The sequence below is a fragment of the Lepidochelys olivacea genome (genome assembly GCF_965140295.1).
Source record: "Lepidochelys olivacea isolate rLepOli2 genome assembly, chromosome: 8".
NCBI lineage: Eukaryota > Metazoa > Chordata > Testudines > Cheloniidae > Lepidochelys > Lepidochelys olivacea.
Window position 1 is genome coordinate 44,691,615 of NC_140418.1, and position 18,363 is coordinate 44,709,977.

Consider the following 18,363-nt stretch of genomic DNA (forward strand, 5'->3'; position numbering starts at 1 on the left):
CTCATGCTTCCATTACCCTCCAGCTGTTTTTAGATCTCTTTTCCTCTTAATGTGTTGTCATGTGATCATGCAGACTCTGTCTCTGCATAGTGACCAATCTTCCATTATAACCCTTATGAGATAGGAGAGCAAGAGTAGCTCAGTGGTTTAGGGTGCTAGCAGGAGGCTTGAGAGACCTTGATCCACCCTGCCCCACCAAAGACTTCCTGTGTGACTTGGCCAAGTCATTTAGTGTCTCTGTGTCTCGGTTCCCAGCTGCACAATGGGGATTTTCACCTTTCCCCCCAGGGAAATACATCCGAATGTGAGGTGCTCTGGTACATAAGAGAGAGTTCTTGCCCATGTTCTGTTTCTTTGGCTTGGGAACGAGTGCACTTCTCACAACCATTTCCCCTGCTTTCCGGCTCCCTGTCCGGACCTTGATTCCAGGCCCAGGCCCAGATTTCTTTCCCTGTGGGCTCCTGAAAGTCCCCAGGAACTGCTGGGGACCCTAGTACTGTCTGTGTTGTGCGTATGGTTCCTGCTGGCCCACTGAGGCCTGCAGCAGGGCCTGTGGGCTTCAGGGGTGCCGCAGGGGCAAGGGCTGGAGTCAAGGTATGGCGCCTGAGGAAGCAGGGACGTGCAATAAGAAGCTGGCTGAGTACCATGCCAACCCCTGACGCTTCATAGGTGTCCGTGCTTCCTGGCTCTCTGGTACCTGTGACTTGCAGAGCAGCCTGGCTCAGCTGGTCCCATTGGACAGCAGAGCTCAGGGGCTCCCCAAGCTGATCTGTTTCTGGTACATGTCAGACAATTCAAACTGCCAAGGACATGAGGATGACTTCAGACAAAATACTTGACGCTTTGGGTAAAGCTGAGGGTTACTATCAGTGAGCTCAGGATAAAAAACCCTGAAACAATGCTGTAATGTAATCACATCAGAATGGCCATAGCGGGTCTGACCAATGGTTCAGCTAGCCTAGTATCCTGCCTTCTGACAATGACCGGTGCCAGATGCTTCTGAGGGAGTTAACAGAACAGGGCAATTTATGGAGTGATCCCTCCCGTTGTCCAGTCCCAGCTTCTGGCAGTCAGAGGTTTAGGGACACCCAGAGCATGGGGTCATGTCCCTGACCATCTTGGCTAATAGCCATTGATGGACCTATCCTCCATGAACTTATCTAGTTCTTTTTTGAACAAGTTATACTTTTGGCCTTCACAACATCCATGAAGAGTTCCACAGGTTAACTATGTGTTCTGTGAAGAACTACTTCCTTATGTATGTTTTTAATTTGATGACTATTAATTTAATCGGGTGACCCCTAGTTCCTGGGTTTGTGATGTGCTAAATAACACTTCCCTATTCATTTTCTCCATAACATTTATGATTTTTATAGATCTGTCATATCTGCCCCTTAGGCATCTCTTTTTTCTAAGGTGAACAGTTCCAGTCTTTTTAATCTCTTCTCAGAAGAAAGCTGTTCTATACACCTAATCAAATTTGTTTCCCTTCTCTGTACCTTTTCCAGTTCTAATATATCTTTTTTTGAGAAAGGGGTGACCAGAACTGCAGGCAGTATGCAAGGTGTGGGCGTACCAGGGATTTCAGTTTTGGCATTATGAATTTTCTGTTTTATTATCTATCCCTTTCTTAAGGATTTTCAACGTTCTGTTCACTTTTTTGACTGCTGCTGCAGCTTGAGTGGATGTTTTCTGAGAAGTATTCACAATAACTCCAAGATCTTTTTCTTGAGTGGTAACAGCTAACTTAGACCCCATTATTTTGTATGTATAATTGGGATTATTTTTTCCAATGAGCATTACTTTGCACTTTTGAACACTGAATTGCATCTGCCATTTTGTCACCCAGTTTTGTGAGATCCCTTTATAACTCTTTGCAGTCAGCTTTGAACTTAACTATTCTGAATAATTTTGTATTATCTGCAATTTTGCCACCTCACTGCACACCCCCTTTTCCAAATCACTTATGAGTATGTTGAACAGCACTGGTCTCAGTACAGATCCTTGAGGGACCCAACTATTTACCTCTCTCCATTTATTCCTACCCTTTGTTTCCTATCTTTTGACGAGTTACTGATCCATGAATGGACCTTTCCTCTTATTCCATGACTGCTTACTTTAAGAGGCTTTGGTGAAGGATCTTGTCAAAGGCTTTCTGAAAGTCCAAGTACACTATATCCTCCTGATCACCCTTGTCCATGTGCTTGTTTGGTGAAGCATGATTTCCCTTTACAAAAGCCATGCTGTCTCTTCCCCAACATATTGTGTTTATCTACGTGTCCGGTAATTCTGTTCTTTACTGTAGTTATAAACAAAACAAGCCCATGAAATCCAGAGAAGGTCAAGTAAACAGCCTTAACTGACCCCTATAGTGATGCCCTGAGAAACCACGCAGGAACTCAGAGACCACCTTATCCATCCATCACAAAGCATTTCAACTCCTGGGTGAGCACAAAGGCTAGATAATATTGGCCCTTTAAGCTTGAGTGGTTAGTCAATATATGGGGTCTTGTCGGGTTGTTTCCCTTAGGAGGAGAAACTGATGATACAAATCAAATGTTTCCTTGGTGCAACCCTGTTTATTTACAAAGAATGCATGGTGGGGCCAACCAACAGCAGGGAGTTACTGGCTGACAATACTAAGCCTGCTGCCAGCCAGCACTCTGTGCCAAAGAAGCTCTTTTGGCTTCCTTTCGGGGACACATGACCCCTGCTTCTCTGACTTTCTCCTGACTTCTCACACTCATCTCTGCCATTCAATTAGTGCCCCAGCCCAGGAGTGGATTCACCATGAAACAGACCGTGCAGTGGCACGGGGCCCCCAATGACAGGGGAGCCCCCAAAATGCAGGACGAATATCTGACAGCCTGCGCCTGAGTCCCAGCTGGTGGATGCCTGCATGCTGTGGCCCCACACCGCTCCTGGAAGCGGCCGGCTGCTAGCAGGTCTCTGCGTGCCCCGGGGCGGGGAGGTGGCTCCATGCTCTGCCCCTACCCCGGACAGTGCGTGGAGACCTGCTGCCCCCCTCCCCCAAGGGGTGCACAGAGATGTGCAAGCAGCCGCAGCACAGCAGGGCTAAGGTGGTTCCCTGCCTGCTCTGCCTCCCTTCCTCCGTGCTGCTTCGCTCCTGGAAGCGGCCGGCATGTTCCTGCAGCCCCTGGAGGGGGTGGGGGCGGGTGTCTCTGCATGCTGCCCCCACCCCAAGCACCGACTCTGCAGCTCCCATTGGCCGGGAACTGCAGCCAATGGGAGCAGTCTGGTCAGTGTCTGCAGGCAGTGGAGCATGGAGACTCCCTGCCCCCCTCTGCCTAGGAGCCACTGCCAGAGGGGTGTGCCGGTTCTCTTTGGGAGCCATGCTGCCCAAGGTAAGCACCACCCCCCTGCCTGCCTCCCTCCCCCCTCAGCCTGGAGCCTGCACCCAAACTTCCTCCTAGAGCCCGCACCTGCACCCTGCCCCAATAAGGTACCTCTCTTTTTTTTTCCTTCGTCCTTCTATATTATAAAGTAATGGGAAGTAAATGAAAATAAAAGTATGAAAAATGGGGGGTAAGGGGGAGATAAAAGAGAATGTTCTTTTTCTTGGAGGGGGGGGATTGAAGTTGCACACAGGGCCCCTCGAACTTTAAATCTGCTACTGCCCCAGCCCTTGGCATTTGCCATCAGTTCCCAGGGAAACTCCTATATTCCCTGAGTTAGTTCTTGCTCAGGTCTTCCATGTGGCCAGTGCTTTGCAGGGTGGTGTCTTGTTCAGCTATCTTTCTCCATAAAGAAGCTTAAATGCTTCTTCCATTTAGCCAGAATGGAGGACAGCTAGCATACCCATCAACTTCTGCAAAGTCTGTGACTGTCCATAGATCAAAGACCTGCTTTTTGGCAGCTACCAACATCCTCGAGCATAACAAATTATTCTTAGTTGTACAGCTTGCAAAATCTGGGTGCAGAAAAAGCTGGACTTCCTAAATTCCTGATTAGTCCTGCAGGCTGTAATTCCCTGTTCTTCACTAAGGCACCAGTTATACACAGTATTTACTGTATCTACAGAGACAATACTCCCAGACCCCAATCATGATATTATAGCACTTGCTTGATGAGAATAAAGGGATGAGTTGAGTGACAGAGATTGGAGGTGCCAGGACAGGGTCTACTCTAAATTGTAGGTGTTTTTGCAGCAACAGACTGTTGGCTTTGTAAAGCCCTTATGAAAAACTGATGGGGTAACTGGGAGATGGGCATGGCGTGACCCCTGTACCAGTGCACCAACCTCAGAGAATTAAAATGGCCATGACCGTTCTCTAGGAACTTCTCCCAGCCCACACGAAAAGCTCTTGGATCCCAAAATAACCCAGTTTATGTTGTACCGATGTGATGCTGCAAACACTTGCTGGCGTGAATGATGGCATGTCAAATCCAGCTCTAAACCTAGATGTGTGAGGGATGTAGCAAGGGAGGTTTAGAGGCTGGCATTCCTGATGCAGGAATCCTAGGGTGAGGTTCTCTGGCCTGCATGATGGAGGAGGTCAGAGTGGATGAGTGCAATGGTCCCTTCTAACCTTAAGATCTGTGGCTCGCTCCAGGGAAGAGTAAAGGTTGTTTGGGTGCCTAACTAGTGCATTTCCATAATTTCATATATTAGCCTCGCTTTGTAATTTAACCTTGACTCTGAATTTCCAATGATTAAGTGGGAAAATTTCAGCATTCCTGTAAGGCAATGTTAGCCATCATCTGAGGGCATTTACTTTTAAATTACTGATAGGTGCTTTAACTCCAGCTTGATGCAGTTTTTATCTGGAGGTATGATCCAGTTTGCTCGCTAAGCGTGTGTATGAAACAGACACTTCACCTGCGTTTCCTCTGTGCTCCCTTTCCAGCTGTTCTCTGCGATGCCCCAGAGCAGGGGACCCTAGACATCTCCGATGAGGATCCCCTGAGGCAGACACCTATGTTGGGAGACTTTGAGGCGGCCCCTCACCCAGTGCCGGCTCAGACTCCGCCAGGCCTTGAGAAGAGCCCTCTAATGCAGACTCATGTCCTCACTGGCCTGGAGATGGGCCCTGTAGTGCAGACCCAAACCCTGCGAGATTTTGAGAAGGTAAGTCCCACTCTGGGGCCAAACTTGTCCTGATGTCGATAGGAACTTTGCAGGTGCAAGGGCTGGATAACATGGGGGATTGCAGACCCAGCCTGTTATTCCTATTGCAAACAGGACAGTTAATGTGATGTTTACCTTGCTCTTTTGTCTGCTGGCTCAGATTATTTGTTTAGGGCCTTGTATTATTTCTCTCATCAAGGTCTGTCCCAATTCCCTTTGCATCTCTGTGAGCATCCTGTTGCTTTCATCCATTGCTGGAAGCATATAATAGTGGTTCTGAGGAGTCCCAACCATGCTGAGCCTCATCTTCACAGCCCTGTGCAGCCTCTGTTTTGCACTGAAGTGCCTCCTGGATCCACATGAAGCTTGCTGGGTGGAGAGTGATTTGATGGGTTGGTTGGGACTGAAGCTTCAACTCTCAGAGCTCTTTGATCTTCTCTGGAGCCTGTAGCCTTGTGCGCCTTTGGCCTGTGCCAGCTCAATGAGCAGTGTTGTGGCTTCCAAATGACCAGAAGAGACTGGGTTACAGGAGTGGGTTATTTCCTTACTAGGGGAGAAGGAGTTGAGATGGACATACTCCTCTTGGACAGGGAGAAGAGGACACACTCTAGCTTGCAGAAATAGCATCCCTTTCAGAACTCCCACAAAACTGCTCTGTGCTCCAATCCCACCCAGACTAAGGGGGAAGTTGATAGAGATATAAATAACAAACTAGGAATAGTAGCGTGACAGGGCCAAGACTCACCACCGCTGGCACCTCCCACTGGTTGTTCCAGGAATAACTCTGTCTGCTGCAGAGCGTCCTCAGCACGTGGTGTCTTGCCTGTTCTGCTGCCCTGAGACCTGCGTTGCTCCCCACTCAGCAGTGTCCGCTTCAGGACACTGCCCTCTGACAGTGCCCACTACTCCAGACACACCCCCTTCTGGGTGGCGGGTTAACAGCAGTCTTTGGGACTTGCACCTGCCTCAGTGGCCAACCACAACCCAAAGTCTAGCCCCTTAGCTCAGGGGCAAGTTGCAGTCTGTCTTGGCCACTGTCTTCTGTGGCCAGGTGCAGTATAAGGGGGTAAGGGGAGGACCCAGGCCCGCCCACCCACTACTCTGGGTCCCAACCCAGGGACCCTCTAGTGGCAGCCTCTTTCTGCCCTCCTTTGTTCCCCTCTTGTCCACCTATTCTTCCCTGGGCCACTTTCCCTTTGGCCCTGTGCACCTTCTAGGCCCTTCATAGCAGGGTCTGCAGCCTGGCAGGTAATGGGGCTGGAGCCCTCTCCTGCTCCCCCGAGCCTGCCCAGCACTGCTCTGTCCAAGGTGCTGGCTCCTTGCTTCAGGAGCCTGTCCTTCTCCCTCACTAGTCAGGGAAAGACTGCCTTCTTTGCTGCTAGGCCGTCTTTATATAAGGCCTCCCCCAGCCCTGATTGGCTGCCTCTTCCTTCCCCTGATTGGCCCTCCACAGGCCTTTATTGATTGGCTGCTGGTCTGTGCAGCCTCAAATTCCTGTTCCAGCCCTTTTCGCAGGGGGTGGGGCAACCGCCCCACCACAAGTAGAAAATTGATAAGGGAAACAAGGGGACACAAGGAGACCTTTATGGCCAGCAAAGGACAATAAGAAGGAGTTTTGCAAGCATATTAGGAACAAAAAGAATCCTGGCAATGGTATTGGTCCATCACTAGATGGAAATGGTAGAATTATCAATAATGCAGAAAAGGCTGAAGTGTTCAATAAGTATTTCTGTTCTTTTTCTTTGGGGAGGGCTGGGGGAGGAAGCAGTACCCTCGCTCGGGCCCTGCAGGGGCTGAGGCTCCAAGGGCGGAGGGAGCACATGAAAATAGGTTAGATCTAACGCAGAGCTGCTTCATCAACCCTGTTACCCTCTAGTTCCATTTGCTGGAATATAGGGTTAACTAATCCAGAAGAAGACTTTTATTCAGTGCAATACTGGACTATATTGGGGGGCGGACCAGTCAACAACTCGTTGCGTGCACTAGTTTCTAGCTATGGCACAGAGTGGTGCAGCAGCAGGATGACTGGGCTCCTTGCATGTTATTTGCATTCGGTGAGAGAAGGCAAAGCAAAGTCCCCAGCCACAGGCTTTCCAGACCTGGAGATAGGGAGCTGGTTTAGGAAGCCGGTCACTTTCCTCCTGGAACTGAGTTAGATTAGAGCTAACATGGGCACAGAGCACTTCTTGGTGAAAGAAAAGCGGGATTCCAGTGCGTGAGTGACTTGGAGATAGTGGAGCTGGTACATGTCATATTAGTGCCAACCCCAACTGCTGAAAAATGGAGTCTGTCCCCACTCCTGGACTGAGACTGTTTTAAAAAATTTATGAAATTAAAAAGAAAATGGAGTTCTCTTTATTTGCCTTCTGGCTTCTGTGCCTTCGGGGAGTACTCGGCTCGCTTTTTCTCTGCAGCCAGGAGCACTGGAAACTTATATGTAAAAAAACAAAAAGACAACTGAGCTTCTCACTAAGTCACTTGGGCTCTGGGGGCTGGGGCTTGAAGGGAAACCCCAAATATTGTGAGACTCATGGTACAATAACAATCGTTGGCAACACTGCATGTGTTGTGAAAACAGTCATAGAACCTTCAAAGGAAGGCTGCTGTTAACACATGAGATGGATTGCATCAGCTGTGTCTTTCTTAGGGTGCTATCACACTTCAGTTGGGTTCAGGGGAAATGCCCAGTTTGACCCCAAGGCAGCAATAAAACAAATCACTCTCTTTGCCACCTGCATTGAAGGAATGACCCCCAAATCATCTGCCCTCTGCAGAAAGCTCGGGCCAGCCCCCTGCAGAGGGATGACTTTCGCCCTTCTCTGAATGATATAATACCATTGTCTGTGCACAGTGAGGTCTCCGGCAGAGGGAGGGGCAAAGCGCAGCCCTGTCAGGGAGCATATCCTGTTTCTGTGCGGAGCCCCAGTGCCCCCTTACACTTCTTTGCAGCCCTGCACAGGGGTTTTCGCTGCAGTGTGACTACGCGTAGTTACTTCATATCATTGTTTAGGGGCCAATTAAGAATTACAGACTGTAATATCAAGGCTTTGAACTTTAAACTCCTGCCCTGTGTTTTGGCTAAACCTGGCTCTGATTGCATTCCTCACTGGAGGCTCAAAATAGGAGCCTTGATCTTCTGCCTTTCAGCCACGGGGTGGGTGAATGGGGGGTGTTTCAGTATTTCCACACTGGAGAAAAGCCTTTTCTTTATACCTTCCTTCCTGGAAAATGGCAGACAGACACACAGGCTCGGTGTTTAGGGACATCCCTGGCTGCAGCTCTGTGGGAGACCTTGGTGCCCTTTCAGTGCTGCGCTGGAAGATCTGAGTCTGCACACACAGGGCACGGTGCAAGGCAGTTCCCTAGGGGCTCTCACCGAGTGGGAATTAGCCTTACTGCTATCCAGCAGCTCCGAGAGCTGCCTGTTGGCCAGGCCTATCGCGTGTCACACATTGTGGTGCCCTCTGGGTGGCTGTCATCCTTTCTCTCACTGGCCTGGGTCCTGCAGTTGGGGTAAATGGCTCTTTTCTCTTCCGTCCCTTCCTTGCATTATGCACCTTGCACAAGAGAGGTCAGCAGGACACCAATTAGAACCTGCCCTGGGCCTTTACCTGTGTCTCCCATGGGATTGGCTGGGGCCAGGCTCTGGGAGGGGGGAGGGGAGACCTTTGGGAGATTCAGCTGGTGGACACTGGGGTGTTGAGGGATCGGTGGGGAATATTCTCTCTTCTCCCTTCCCTGCTGCGTCCTCATCACGTTTCCTAGCTGCCCTCTCCCCTCCTGTGCGGGTCTCTGCTGGCCAGGCCCCAGGCTCCCATTAATGGCTTGCAGTTGGCTGGGAGGTGGACGTGGAGTCGCTAGGGCCGCTGTCCGGATCAGGTTACACCACTTGTGTCTGTCCATGCAGGATGTTCCCCTGCCAGGGATTCCACAGATATCTCCTGGAGGTAAAAAAGGAAAGCGAGCTGCACTCTTGCACCCAGTGGGAGCTGCTGAGCTGTGGGGAGGCTCCAACCGGGAGCGCTGCAGCCTCCCCACCATGTCTCCGTAGGCCGCCGTGGGCTGGGGCAGCTTCCCGGGGGCTTGGCTCATTCCCTTCCCTTGGCAATGTCCCCTGAGTGAGGGGGGTGGTGTGGAGATGCCCCCCTCCATGGGTCACCCACCATGTCTAACGGCTACCGTACTCTGTCCCAGCACCTCAATGACCTGAAGAAGGAGAACTTCAGCCTCAAGCTGCGCATCTACTTCCTGGAGGAGCGCATGCAGCAGAAGTATGAGGCCAGCCGGGAGGACGTCTACAAGCGGGTGAGTACGGCAGGCTGGGATGGATGGTGCAGCCGCGGCGTCTTCGGGCCCCGCAGGGCACTGCGGGGGCTTGGGTGCCTTGGGGTAGGCCTGGTGGGGGGTGGTCAGCAGGGTCTGGGTCCTGGCCGGCACTGCCAGGGAGGGTCTGAAGCTCCAGAGCATTGTTAGTGGGATGGGGTCTCACTGGAAGGGATTTGGGGTGAGGGTGGAGGGGAGGCGTCGTAGGAGCTGGGGCGAGGGTGTGTCAGCAGTGTGCTATGTGGGGAGGGGAGGAATCACACGGTTCTCGGTTAACGGGATCCAGGCCCAACGGGTGGATTGGTGTCTCCGAGGGACTGGGACCCAGTGGGGTGAAGAGAGGACTTCTTCAGTAAACAGACTTTGGGCTAGGCTCAGGTGAATCAGTCAGAGGAGTTCAGTCACCAGGTGGAGCAGTTTGTCACTTACAGGGGTAGGGGTGCAGGGACCATGTCTTTAAGGGGATCCGAGGCTGGGGGTGTAGTTTAGGGGGATTCAGCTCTTGCATCCTGGGGGGCTTCTGGCGCTAAGCAGAGGGGTGGGGGTGGCGCTGGTTGAGGGGTTTATTCAGCCAGTCCCTCAGATCAGTGCCAGGGTATGGTGTGTGCGTGTGCTGGGGGAGCAGGAGGGTGGTGTCAGGCTGTGTCTTGGCCTGGGCACTGGGGTGGGAATCGGAGACGTCAGGGACTCAGCATTGATACACCCATCAGCCCTTTCTGGCCTTCTGCAAAAATCCCCATAAACTAGCAATGGGGGAGCCACCAAATACAGGGGATGCGGCTGAGGGTTCAGGGAGTTGGGTGCTTCTGTGAGCCAGTGGAGGATCCCCCCACCCCCCGAAGGCCAGCTCCCTCCCCCCAACAGCCCCTCTCCACAGCTCCATCCACAGCTGTCTCTGGTGAGGGCCTGATGGGAGGAAAGCAGGCACAGACCCACCCTCCCCCAACCTCTATCCAGAGCCCCCTTGTTCCTCTCACCATGATCTGTCCCCATTTAGCCCCCACCCCACTGATTCTCTGCTCCACGTCTATCACTGGTCCATGCTGCCCCGGCTCCTGAGCCATCCTTCACTGCTCCCCCCATGCAGTTCATGCTGTCGGTATTGCCCATCCCAAGGGTTTCCAAGTCATGAGTCAGGCCCCCCAAAACCCCACCAGTGGCTTAATCCTGATTTTTTTAAAAATTAGGAATTGGGATTTTTAAAAATTTGCCGACTCTTTGGGGATTGTGTTTCTCCACAAGCACCAGGGCTAGAGTCTTATTTCTAAGAGCAAAAGCTGAGCGTCTCACCTATTCACAGGACTCCAGGAGCTGGGGCTTTAAGAGTAACACCACGTATGGCGAGAGTTGGTGTCTCTGTGCTGGGCCCCAGGCCCCTGTGCTGGCCGGCCCTACCATTGTCGCTGATAATGTCCTTGCCCAGGATGTCCCCTCCCTGCTCTCACTGACAAGAAAAATAAGGAGCAGCTGTTCGTGTAATTAGGCAGCGAGAGGGTCAGTGTAACAGGAGCTGTTGGTGCACGGAAAAGAAGCCTTTTGACTCTGCTCTGGCCCCACGGATCAGAGTGGTGGGGTGATCGGAGCAAGAGTCCTCGCCAGTCGAGAGACTCCCTCCGGGTACTCCCATGCCATGGGGAGAAGCGCAGTAAAAGGCAGCAGATGGTTTCTCTCATCCCCGCAGTGACCCCCCCTTTTATCTGGGGTAAACATTCCTCAGCTTCCTTCACTGCAGCGTTGGCTAGGTCCTGGGACAACACGGGTGTGTGAGGCAGGTACACACCGATCCCCCGGTATGACACAGGGACTTTCCCAACTCTGGGCTCCCGTCCCCACCCCTGGTGGCCCCTTGCAGGACAGAGACAAATCCTTGACTCGGATGGGAAGATAACCCAGACCTGGGTGTTACAGTATGGGTGATCCCTCACCTTGTTAACCCTTGTGCAGCCCTACCAAGCCAGCCCACTGTTTCATACTTAGTCTAATCCATCCATACTCTCCCCCCCACCCCCCCACATCACATTTAAGTGACAAGAGCAGAAGGAAAGAAGAAAACGAAGCGTGCCTGGTAAGGCAAGTCCCACTCTCACTTAATCATTATGGTTGAAAAATCAAGGTCCTTGAAGCTAAGACATGTAGGAAAGGAAGGTTTTTGCAGCAGCATGAACTTGGCCATGTTGTTATATCGGGTATTTCCTGGCATTAGGGAAGGATGCTAGTTTCTCCATGGTGAAGGTTAGAACACGCTTTCATTTCAGGAGGCCAGTGTTGGTCGCTCCCACAACCCCCACTTTGCCTCAGGTAAAGAAGTCACGATTGGGCGCTGTATGCACAAGCTCGAAGCCAGGTACAGTGATCAGGGGGTCTGAGATGGGGGAGGGGGAAGTGTGCAAAATTCAGCTCAAAGGAATTTGGCTGAGAAAGCTGGAAAAGGGGGTGAGAATGCAAACAGGCTCACGCTTAGCAAGCGCATTCTGCACTGCAGCCAGCGGTAGTTATTCTGATTTCACACACATACATTTGCTCACACGCTTACCCGTTGTGCGTGTGCATTCGAGTATGCGCAGATGCATAAGTACCTTTAGACACACACAGGGCTACCTTCACACATGCATCCACACACTCCTGCCTGTCTGTGTGCAGCCACACCCTGTGCACACAAACACTGCCGTTAAGTCTTTGCACACTTGCCCTGAGGTGTGTCAGTGTGTGCCATCATTCTCACACCCTTGCACACACATTTTCATGTGCATGCACATACATCCCTGCATGTGAGCGGATGTGAACTGCACTGTGGGAGACCTAGGCAAAGTGCTGACAGCTCTCCTCTGCCTCCAGTGTGTGAAAAGCACAGTGAAGGCAAAATGGGCCAGGCGCTGCCAGCCAATGGCGAGGGAGCCGCCCGCTGTTCCCAGGTAGCTGGAGTTATAAATAGATTGGTTACTGGGAGGATGTGTGGAGCTAACTGGCTGGAGCATTACCCACAGCCTGCAGCATGGCAGCTGGTAGAATGCGGTGTGATCTGGGCTTTGAGTGTCAGTGTATTGCTCTGCCCAGAGGGCAGGAAGATGGGTCCAAGTTCGACAGTGCACAGTAGCTCATCTGATGTTTGGAGTGTGCAGAACCCCATTGCACACCCAGGCACTCTCCAGGAGCAGGCTGCGCCCTTGTTCAGGTGGGATCGTGCCAGGAAGTCCCTTGAGTTGCCTCCCATGCAATTACATTTTCTGACCTTTAATGCGATGTAGCAAAGGTGTGGCATTTAACGCTGCATGGGACACCTTCAGCAGCAGCGCTCCAAACCTGTGCTAAGTACGTTTGGCGTTAGCCCAGCTCAGCTAGAGTGGGTCAGGAATTTATTAATGACACATTGGAAAATGGCAATTTGTCAAAACGTAAACTGTCCACTGGAATGTACCAGTTTTGAGAAAACGTTCATGGGGAAAGGTTTCCCTGGGCCAGGAGAGCTGGGGTTTTTTTTGGAGGGGAGAGGAATAGTCACCTACCCTGGAATAGATAGTAGCCCAGGGGTTAAAGCATGAATATGGGAGACCTAAGTTCAAATCCCTGCTCTGCCTAATTTGGAACAGGGACTTGACCCTGGACTGTTCTGTTTTTATTATCAAAAAACTTCAAAAGGTCCCAGGTTTGTCCTGTTACAGGACAGGAACTCTTTTGAAATCTCAAACTGTTGTGAGACAGGAAAGCCATTTCCCACCCAGCTCTGGTCAGACCACCTTGGCCCCCTCCCAACAGACCCCACTCAGCAGGTAGAAGATTAGCCTATGTGGCCGAAAACCAGGAGGAGGCCAAGGCGGATAGGAGACACTGGGCTTTGTGCAGGGAACAGCTGATCTCTGCTCTGGAGGGCAGGCAGCTGGAGTTGTACATTCTGTTCCCAAGGCAGTAAGTGTTGCTGGGGTGTTCAGCCAGGCAGCTCAGGGTATGCTAACTGCCGCTCCTGGGCTTCACATTTAAGGTAGAGAACTAAGCAGTGGCTATGGCAGGGAAGAGCACACTGCTCTGGGCAGCTCCTGTCCCTACTACAGCAACCATCAGGGACCCAGTGCCTAGAGAGTTGGTTTGTAGTAACCACAGGGTCTGCACAACTTAGGACTGGCTTATGGTGCGTTGGGGACCGTACTGGAATATCAAGCTGTCGCTTTGTGTGGGTTTGCAAAGCTGGGGTTTGGGTAAGTTTCCAGTCACGCTTGCAGGCTCGGACGCTCTGCAGGGAAGCGTGCGATCTGAGCCTAGCTGCAGTTAGTTTGCAGCTTCTACTCCTGAGGGAATTACGCACCAAAAAAATAAAAGTTCTGCCCACAATATTTTAAAATTCTGCATATTTTATTTGTCATTAAATAAATATGGAGGCTCTAGCATTGTAGCGGGGAGCACAGAGAGGTGGGAGATCACCCTGAAGCCCCTACCCCCCGGGACATGGACTTGGTGGTGAGCCTGCATCCAACCCTGATACAGTGCAAAAGCCAGGCCTGCCACAGATACACCCCTGGGCCCTGCCCTTCTGTGCCAAGAGCACCAAGATAGTGAGTGAGAAGGACAGAGTCTTGCATGCATGTCCAGCCCTGGCCCCCAAACCAGGTGTGGGTCAGGCATGCTCAGCCGGGCAGGATCCAAGTGTGGAGTGGCTTAGTGTGGGGGGACACAGGTGTGGAGTGAGAGGGTTCTGCGTGGGGCAATCTGGGTGCTGGCGGCTCAGTGGGGGTTCCTGGTATGTGGGGAATCTGGATGCACAGGATCTTGTTGGGGGGTTCCAGGTGCAGGGACAGGAGGACTCTGCAGGGGGGTCTAGGTGAAGGTGGTAGGGGCTCAGTGGGAAGGTCTGGGGGGATGGGGCTTGGCAACAGGCATCTGGGTGTGGAGCGCTCAGTGGGGGGGATTTGGATGCTGGGGGAATGGAAGTTGGTGGGGTGGGGATTCGGATGCAGCTGCTTGGGGCCTAGTGAGGTGGGGATCCAGGCGCGGGGGGCAGGCTTATTGGGATGGGGTTTTCAGTGGGGGGCTGAGGGGTGGTGGTCTGTGTGCAGGGGTGGGTGGTCCAGATGAGGGGGGTGGGGCTTCATCGGAGTCCAGATGCAGAGGGCGATGGGGCTCAGCAGGAGAGTCTGGGTGTGGGGGTTGAGGCTCAGTGGGGTGAGGGTTCGGGTGTGTGGGGCTCGTATGGGGGTTCTGGGTGTGTGGGGGAGAGGCTTGGTGGGGGGAGTCTGGATATGGGGGAGTTCAGATGCATGGGGGTTGGGCGGATCAGGAAGCAGCTCCCGATACAGTGACCCCTCCCCCCACAGCTGAGGAGTGATAGGAGCAGGAAGCAGCGGGGGGCAGGAATGGACTGCGGAGCTTCCTGCACCCAAGGGAGGTTTCTGTGGGTGGGTCTGACCCAGCCCCAGCTGCTTCTCCTCATCCTCCTCAGCCCAGCCGGGACTACCAGCTGAGCCTGATGCAGGATAGGAGACAGGGCTGGGGCATCCCCAGCCCCCCTTCTCCCCTGCAGTGATTTACCTATCTGCCAGCTTCTCTGGGCACCTGAAACAATGTACCTGTATTGCTGGGGAGGGGCACTTGACCACTCTTGCAGCGTCCCTTTTCTTCCCTGTCAAAAGTAATTTTTCTGCAGGAAGAAAAGAAATCTGCTGGGTACATGAATTCTGTGCATGCGCAGTGGTGCAGAATTCCCCCAGAAGTAAGCTTTGAGCAAGATGGGGTGAGTTGTGCCTCTCTGCTGTAGGGAGCAGCCTGCTTTGTTGCTCTCTGTTTTTGGGTTCTTGTGTGTTCTTGTTCTGAATTCTAAGAAATAAGGTCATGTTGCATCACGGCTTTCCAGCAAAAGTATTTGGTGGTTTTATCTAGCTTCTGTGTGTGTTTATGATGTGAACATAATCCCAACTGTACATATAAAATGATGGGGTCTAATTTAGCTGTTACCACTCAGGAAAGAGATCTTGGAGTCACTGTGGATAATTCTCTGAAAACATCCACTCAATGTGCAGCGGCAGTTAAAACAGCTAACAGAATGCTGGGAATAATTAAAAAAGGGATAGATAATAGGACAGAAAATATGTGTCCTCTATATAAATTCATGGTACGCCCATATCTTGAATACTGTGTACAGATGTGGTTGCTCCATCTCAAAAAAGATACATTGGAATTGGAAAAGGTTCAGAAAAGGGCAACAAAGATTATTAGGGGTATGGAATGGCTTCCGTATGAGGAGAGATTAATAAGGCTAGGACTTTTCAGCTTGGAAAAGAGAAGGCTAAGGGGAGACATGATTGAGGTCTATAAAATCATGATTGGTGTAGAGAAAGTAGATAAGAAAGTGTTGTTTACTACTTTTCATAACACAAGAACTAGGGGTCACCGAATGAAATTAATAGGCAGCAGGTTTAAAACAAATAAAAGGAAGTATTTCTTTACAGAACGCACAGTCAACCTGTGGAACTCCTTGCCAGAGGATGTTGTGAAGGCCAAGATCATAACAGGGTTCAAAAAAGAACTAGATAAATTCATGGAGTATAGGTCCATCAAAGGCTATTAGCCAGGATCGGCAGAAATGGTGTCCCTAGCCTCTATTTGCCAGAAGCTGGGAATGAGAGACAGGAGATGGATCACTTAATGATCCATCCCCTGGGGGGGGAGGGATAGCTCAGTGGTTTGAGCATTGGCCTACTAAACCCAGGGTTGTGAGTTCAATCCTTGAGGGGGCCATTTAGGGATCTGGGGAAAAATTGGGGATTGGTCCTGCTTTGAGCAGGGTGTTAGACTAGATGACCTCTTGAGGTCCCTTCCAGCCCTGATATTCTATGATTACCTGTTCTGTTCACTCCTTCTGGGACTGGCCATTGTTGGAAGACAGGATGCTGGGCTGGATGGACCTTTGGTCTGACCCAGTAGGGCCATTCTTATGTTCTTAACATAATGTAGCTCAGTCAGAGCAGTAGAGGGCAGGAGGGAATCCAAATTGTAATGCCGTTGGCAAGTTAACCACTGAACTCTCTAAAAGGGTCTCCCATTGAGAGAGGTGGGGAAGTGAGTTGGACATGCTCAAGCTCAAACTCTCTTAGCCCTACGTATGCCGCCCGTAGTGCTGAGAATGTTCAAGGGAGCCTGTCACTTGCCCTTCATGGAGCCAGGATGAAGTGTACAGAGAGGCTGCGCTGGGTGAGCTCACACATTCTTGTCCCCTTCTGTTAGTTGCTTTTCTTGCTACATTCTTCTCTGCTGGCGCCTTGGCACGTGAGTCACTAATGGAGGCTCCAGGCTGCTGCTTTACACCCAGTGGGCTAAATCCAGCAGTGATGTGTCGGGGCAGAGTGTAGGTTACACCCTGTGATGTTTGAGAGTTTAAGTCCAAGTGAGTGTTTAGGGGCCTTACACTGGTGCGGGGGGGGGCAGGTGAAGACGTGACACCCATTTAGACTCAGGGGCCTGCTGGGTGTAGTTTACACCCCCTTCCCCATCACCCCGCATGTGGTCCCAGGCATCTGTGACAGTGATCTGTAATCTGTGTAATCACTTCTTCATTGTAACTGTTAAATGCACAAGTGTGGCTGAGATTTTGCCCCTGAGAGCTGTACCCAGAGGGGGGCTGTGGGTGTGATTGCCCTTGGACCAGGTGGAGTTGGGGTGTCACCCCATTTCCTTCCCCTCCCAGCCCCCCTGGAGAGCTCTTCGGGGGGGTGGACTGGGTGGGCAGCAGGCAGGAAGCAGATTGAGGACAGAGCCTGGCGTCTCCCTCCCACTGCCCCTGGAGATCTTTTGTGTTGCCTGTCTCGGTGTCTTGGGACGCAGCCGGGGGCTCACAGCCGAGATCAGGCCCTTAAGTCATTGGTCTGAACAGCGGCGACTAAATTTAGACACATATCAGTGACCTGACTGAATGTGGGGGTGGCTGGGCTCCTCTGTTAAGTCAGTCACTTAGATGCCTAAATTTAGACATCCAGCTTTGACAATGCTGGCATGAGTCCCATTCATGCTGGGACAGTTTGGGGATCACTCTGAGCAGTCAGGGGGTCTCTGACCACCTGCCCTGTAACCCTGGGTGCCTTAATGCTGTGCTGCTCTGGCTCAGAGCCTGATACCAGTAGCTGACTGCCAGGCATGAGCGTCTCACCACCTGATCTTCCAGCAGCCTAGTTCCCTCCAACAGCCCTTCTGGTCCCCAGTCCCTCCAAATCCATCCACCCTGAGTTCTTAACTAGCAGACACAGGGCCTTTTCCCTTCTGGATCGTCACCCCGGCAGGAGTGAAACTGGCCCCTACTTATCAGCTCACTTTGGCACACACCACACAGTTTGCACAACAGAGACCTGCTTGGGTAAAAATAAACACAAGGGTTATTTAATAGAACAGCCCCGGATTCAGAGCTGAAATAGATAGGGGACAAGAACACAGAGAGGCTACACAGAAAACAACCAAAGCTGCAGCCTCAGGTGTTATCCTTTCACAGTAGATAAAACTCTCTTTTCTCATACAAGTTACCTTTGCTGAGCTTCTCAGCATGCCAGTTAGCTATAAAATCCCTCTTAGTAGCTGTTCTCTATTTGCTTTACCTGTAAAGGGTTAAAAGTCTCACTGCGATGCATAGGTAAAGGGAAGTGAGTGGGCACCTGGCCAGAAGAGCCAATGGGAAGGCTAGGACTTCTTAAAATTGAAACAAGACTCCCCTTTTGTCTGTCTGAGGTTGTTCTCCCAGAGAGAGGGAACAGGGCAGCAACTACGCTGTAAGAAGCTTGGGGCCAGGTATGAAAAATCATCCGTATCATACCTAGAAACTACTCATTTAAAACCTCACATAAGTAAGTAGATCAGGAAATGTCTAGGAAGATGTAATTAGGTTTATCTCTTTTTAGTTCTTTATGGCTTGTGGACTCCTCTGTGCTAACCCCAGGTGCTGTTGTTCTGCTTGTAACCTTTAAGCTGGACCTCAAGAAAGT

The 18,363-nt window shown here is 51.5% G+C and overlaps 1 protein-coding gene across 3 annotated transcripts in view; it reads left to right on the forward strand.

Annotated features, from left to right (window-relative positions):
• Positions 1-18,363, forward strand: part of LOC311525545 (myomegalin-like) — a gene marked incomplete at its 5' end in the record, with an annotated part of 101,045 nt that overhangs the window by 18,649 nt on the left and 64,033 nt on the right. For 2 of the 3 annotated variants that reach the window (XM_084637773.1, XM_084637772.1), the window contains 2 exons: positions 4,869-5,089; positions 9,284-9,394. In XM_084637773.1, coding sequence (XP_084493899.1) covers positions 4,869-5,089; positions 9,284-9,394 — 332 coding nt within the window. Of the gene's footprint in view, positions 1-4,868; positions 5,090-9,253; positions 9,395-18,363 lie in introns of those variants that run through there. The other variant, XM_084637774.1, reaches the window with a different exon arrangement.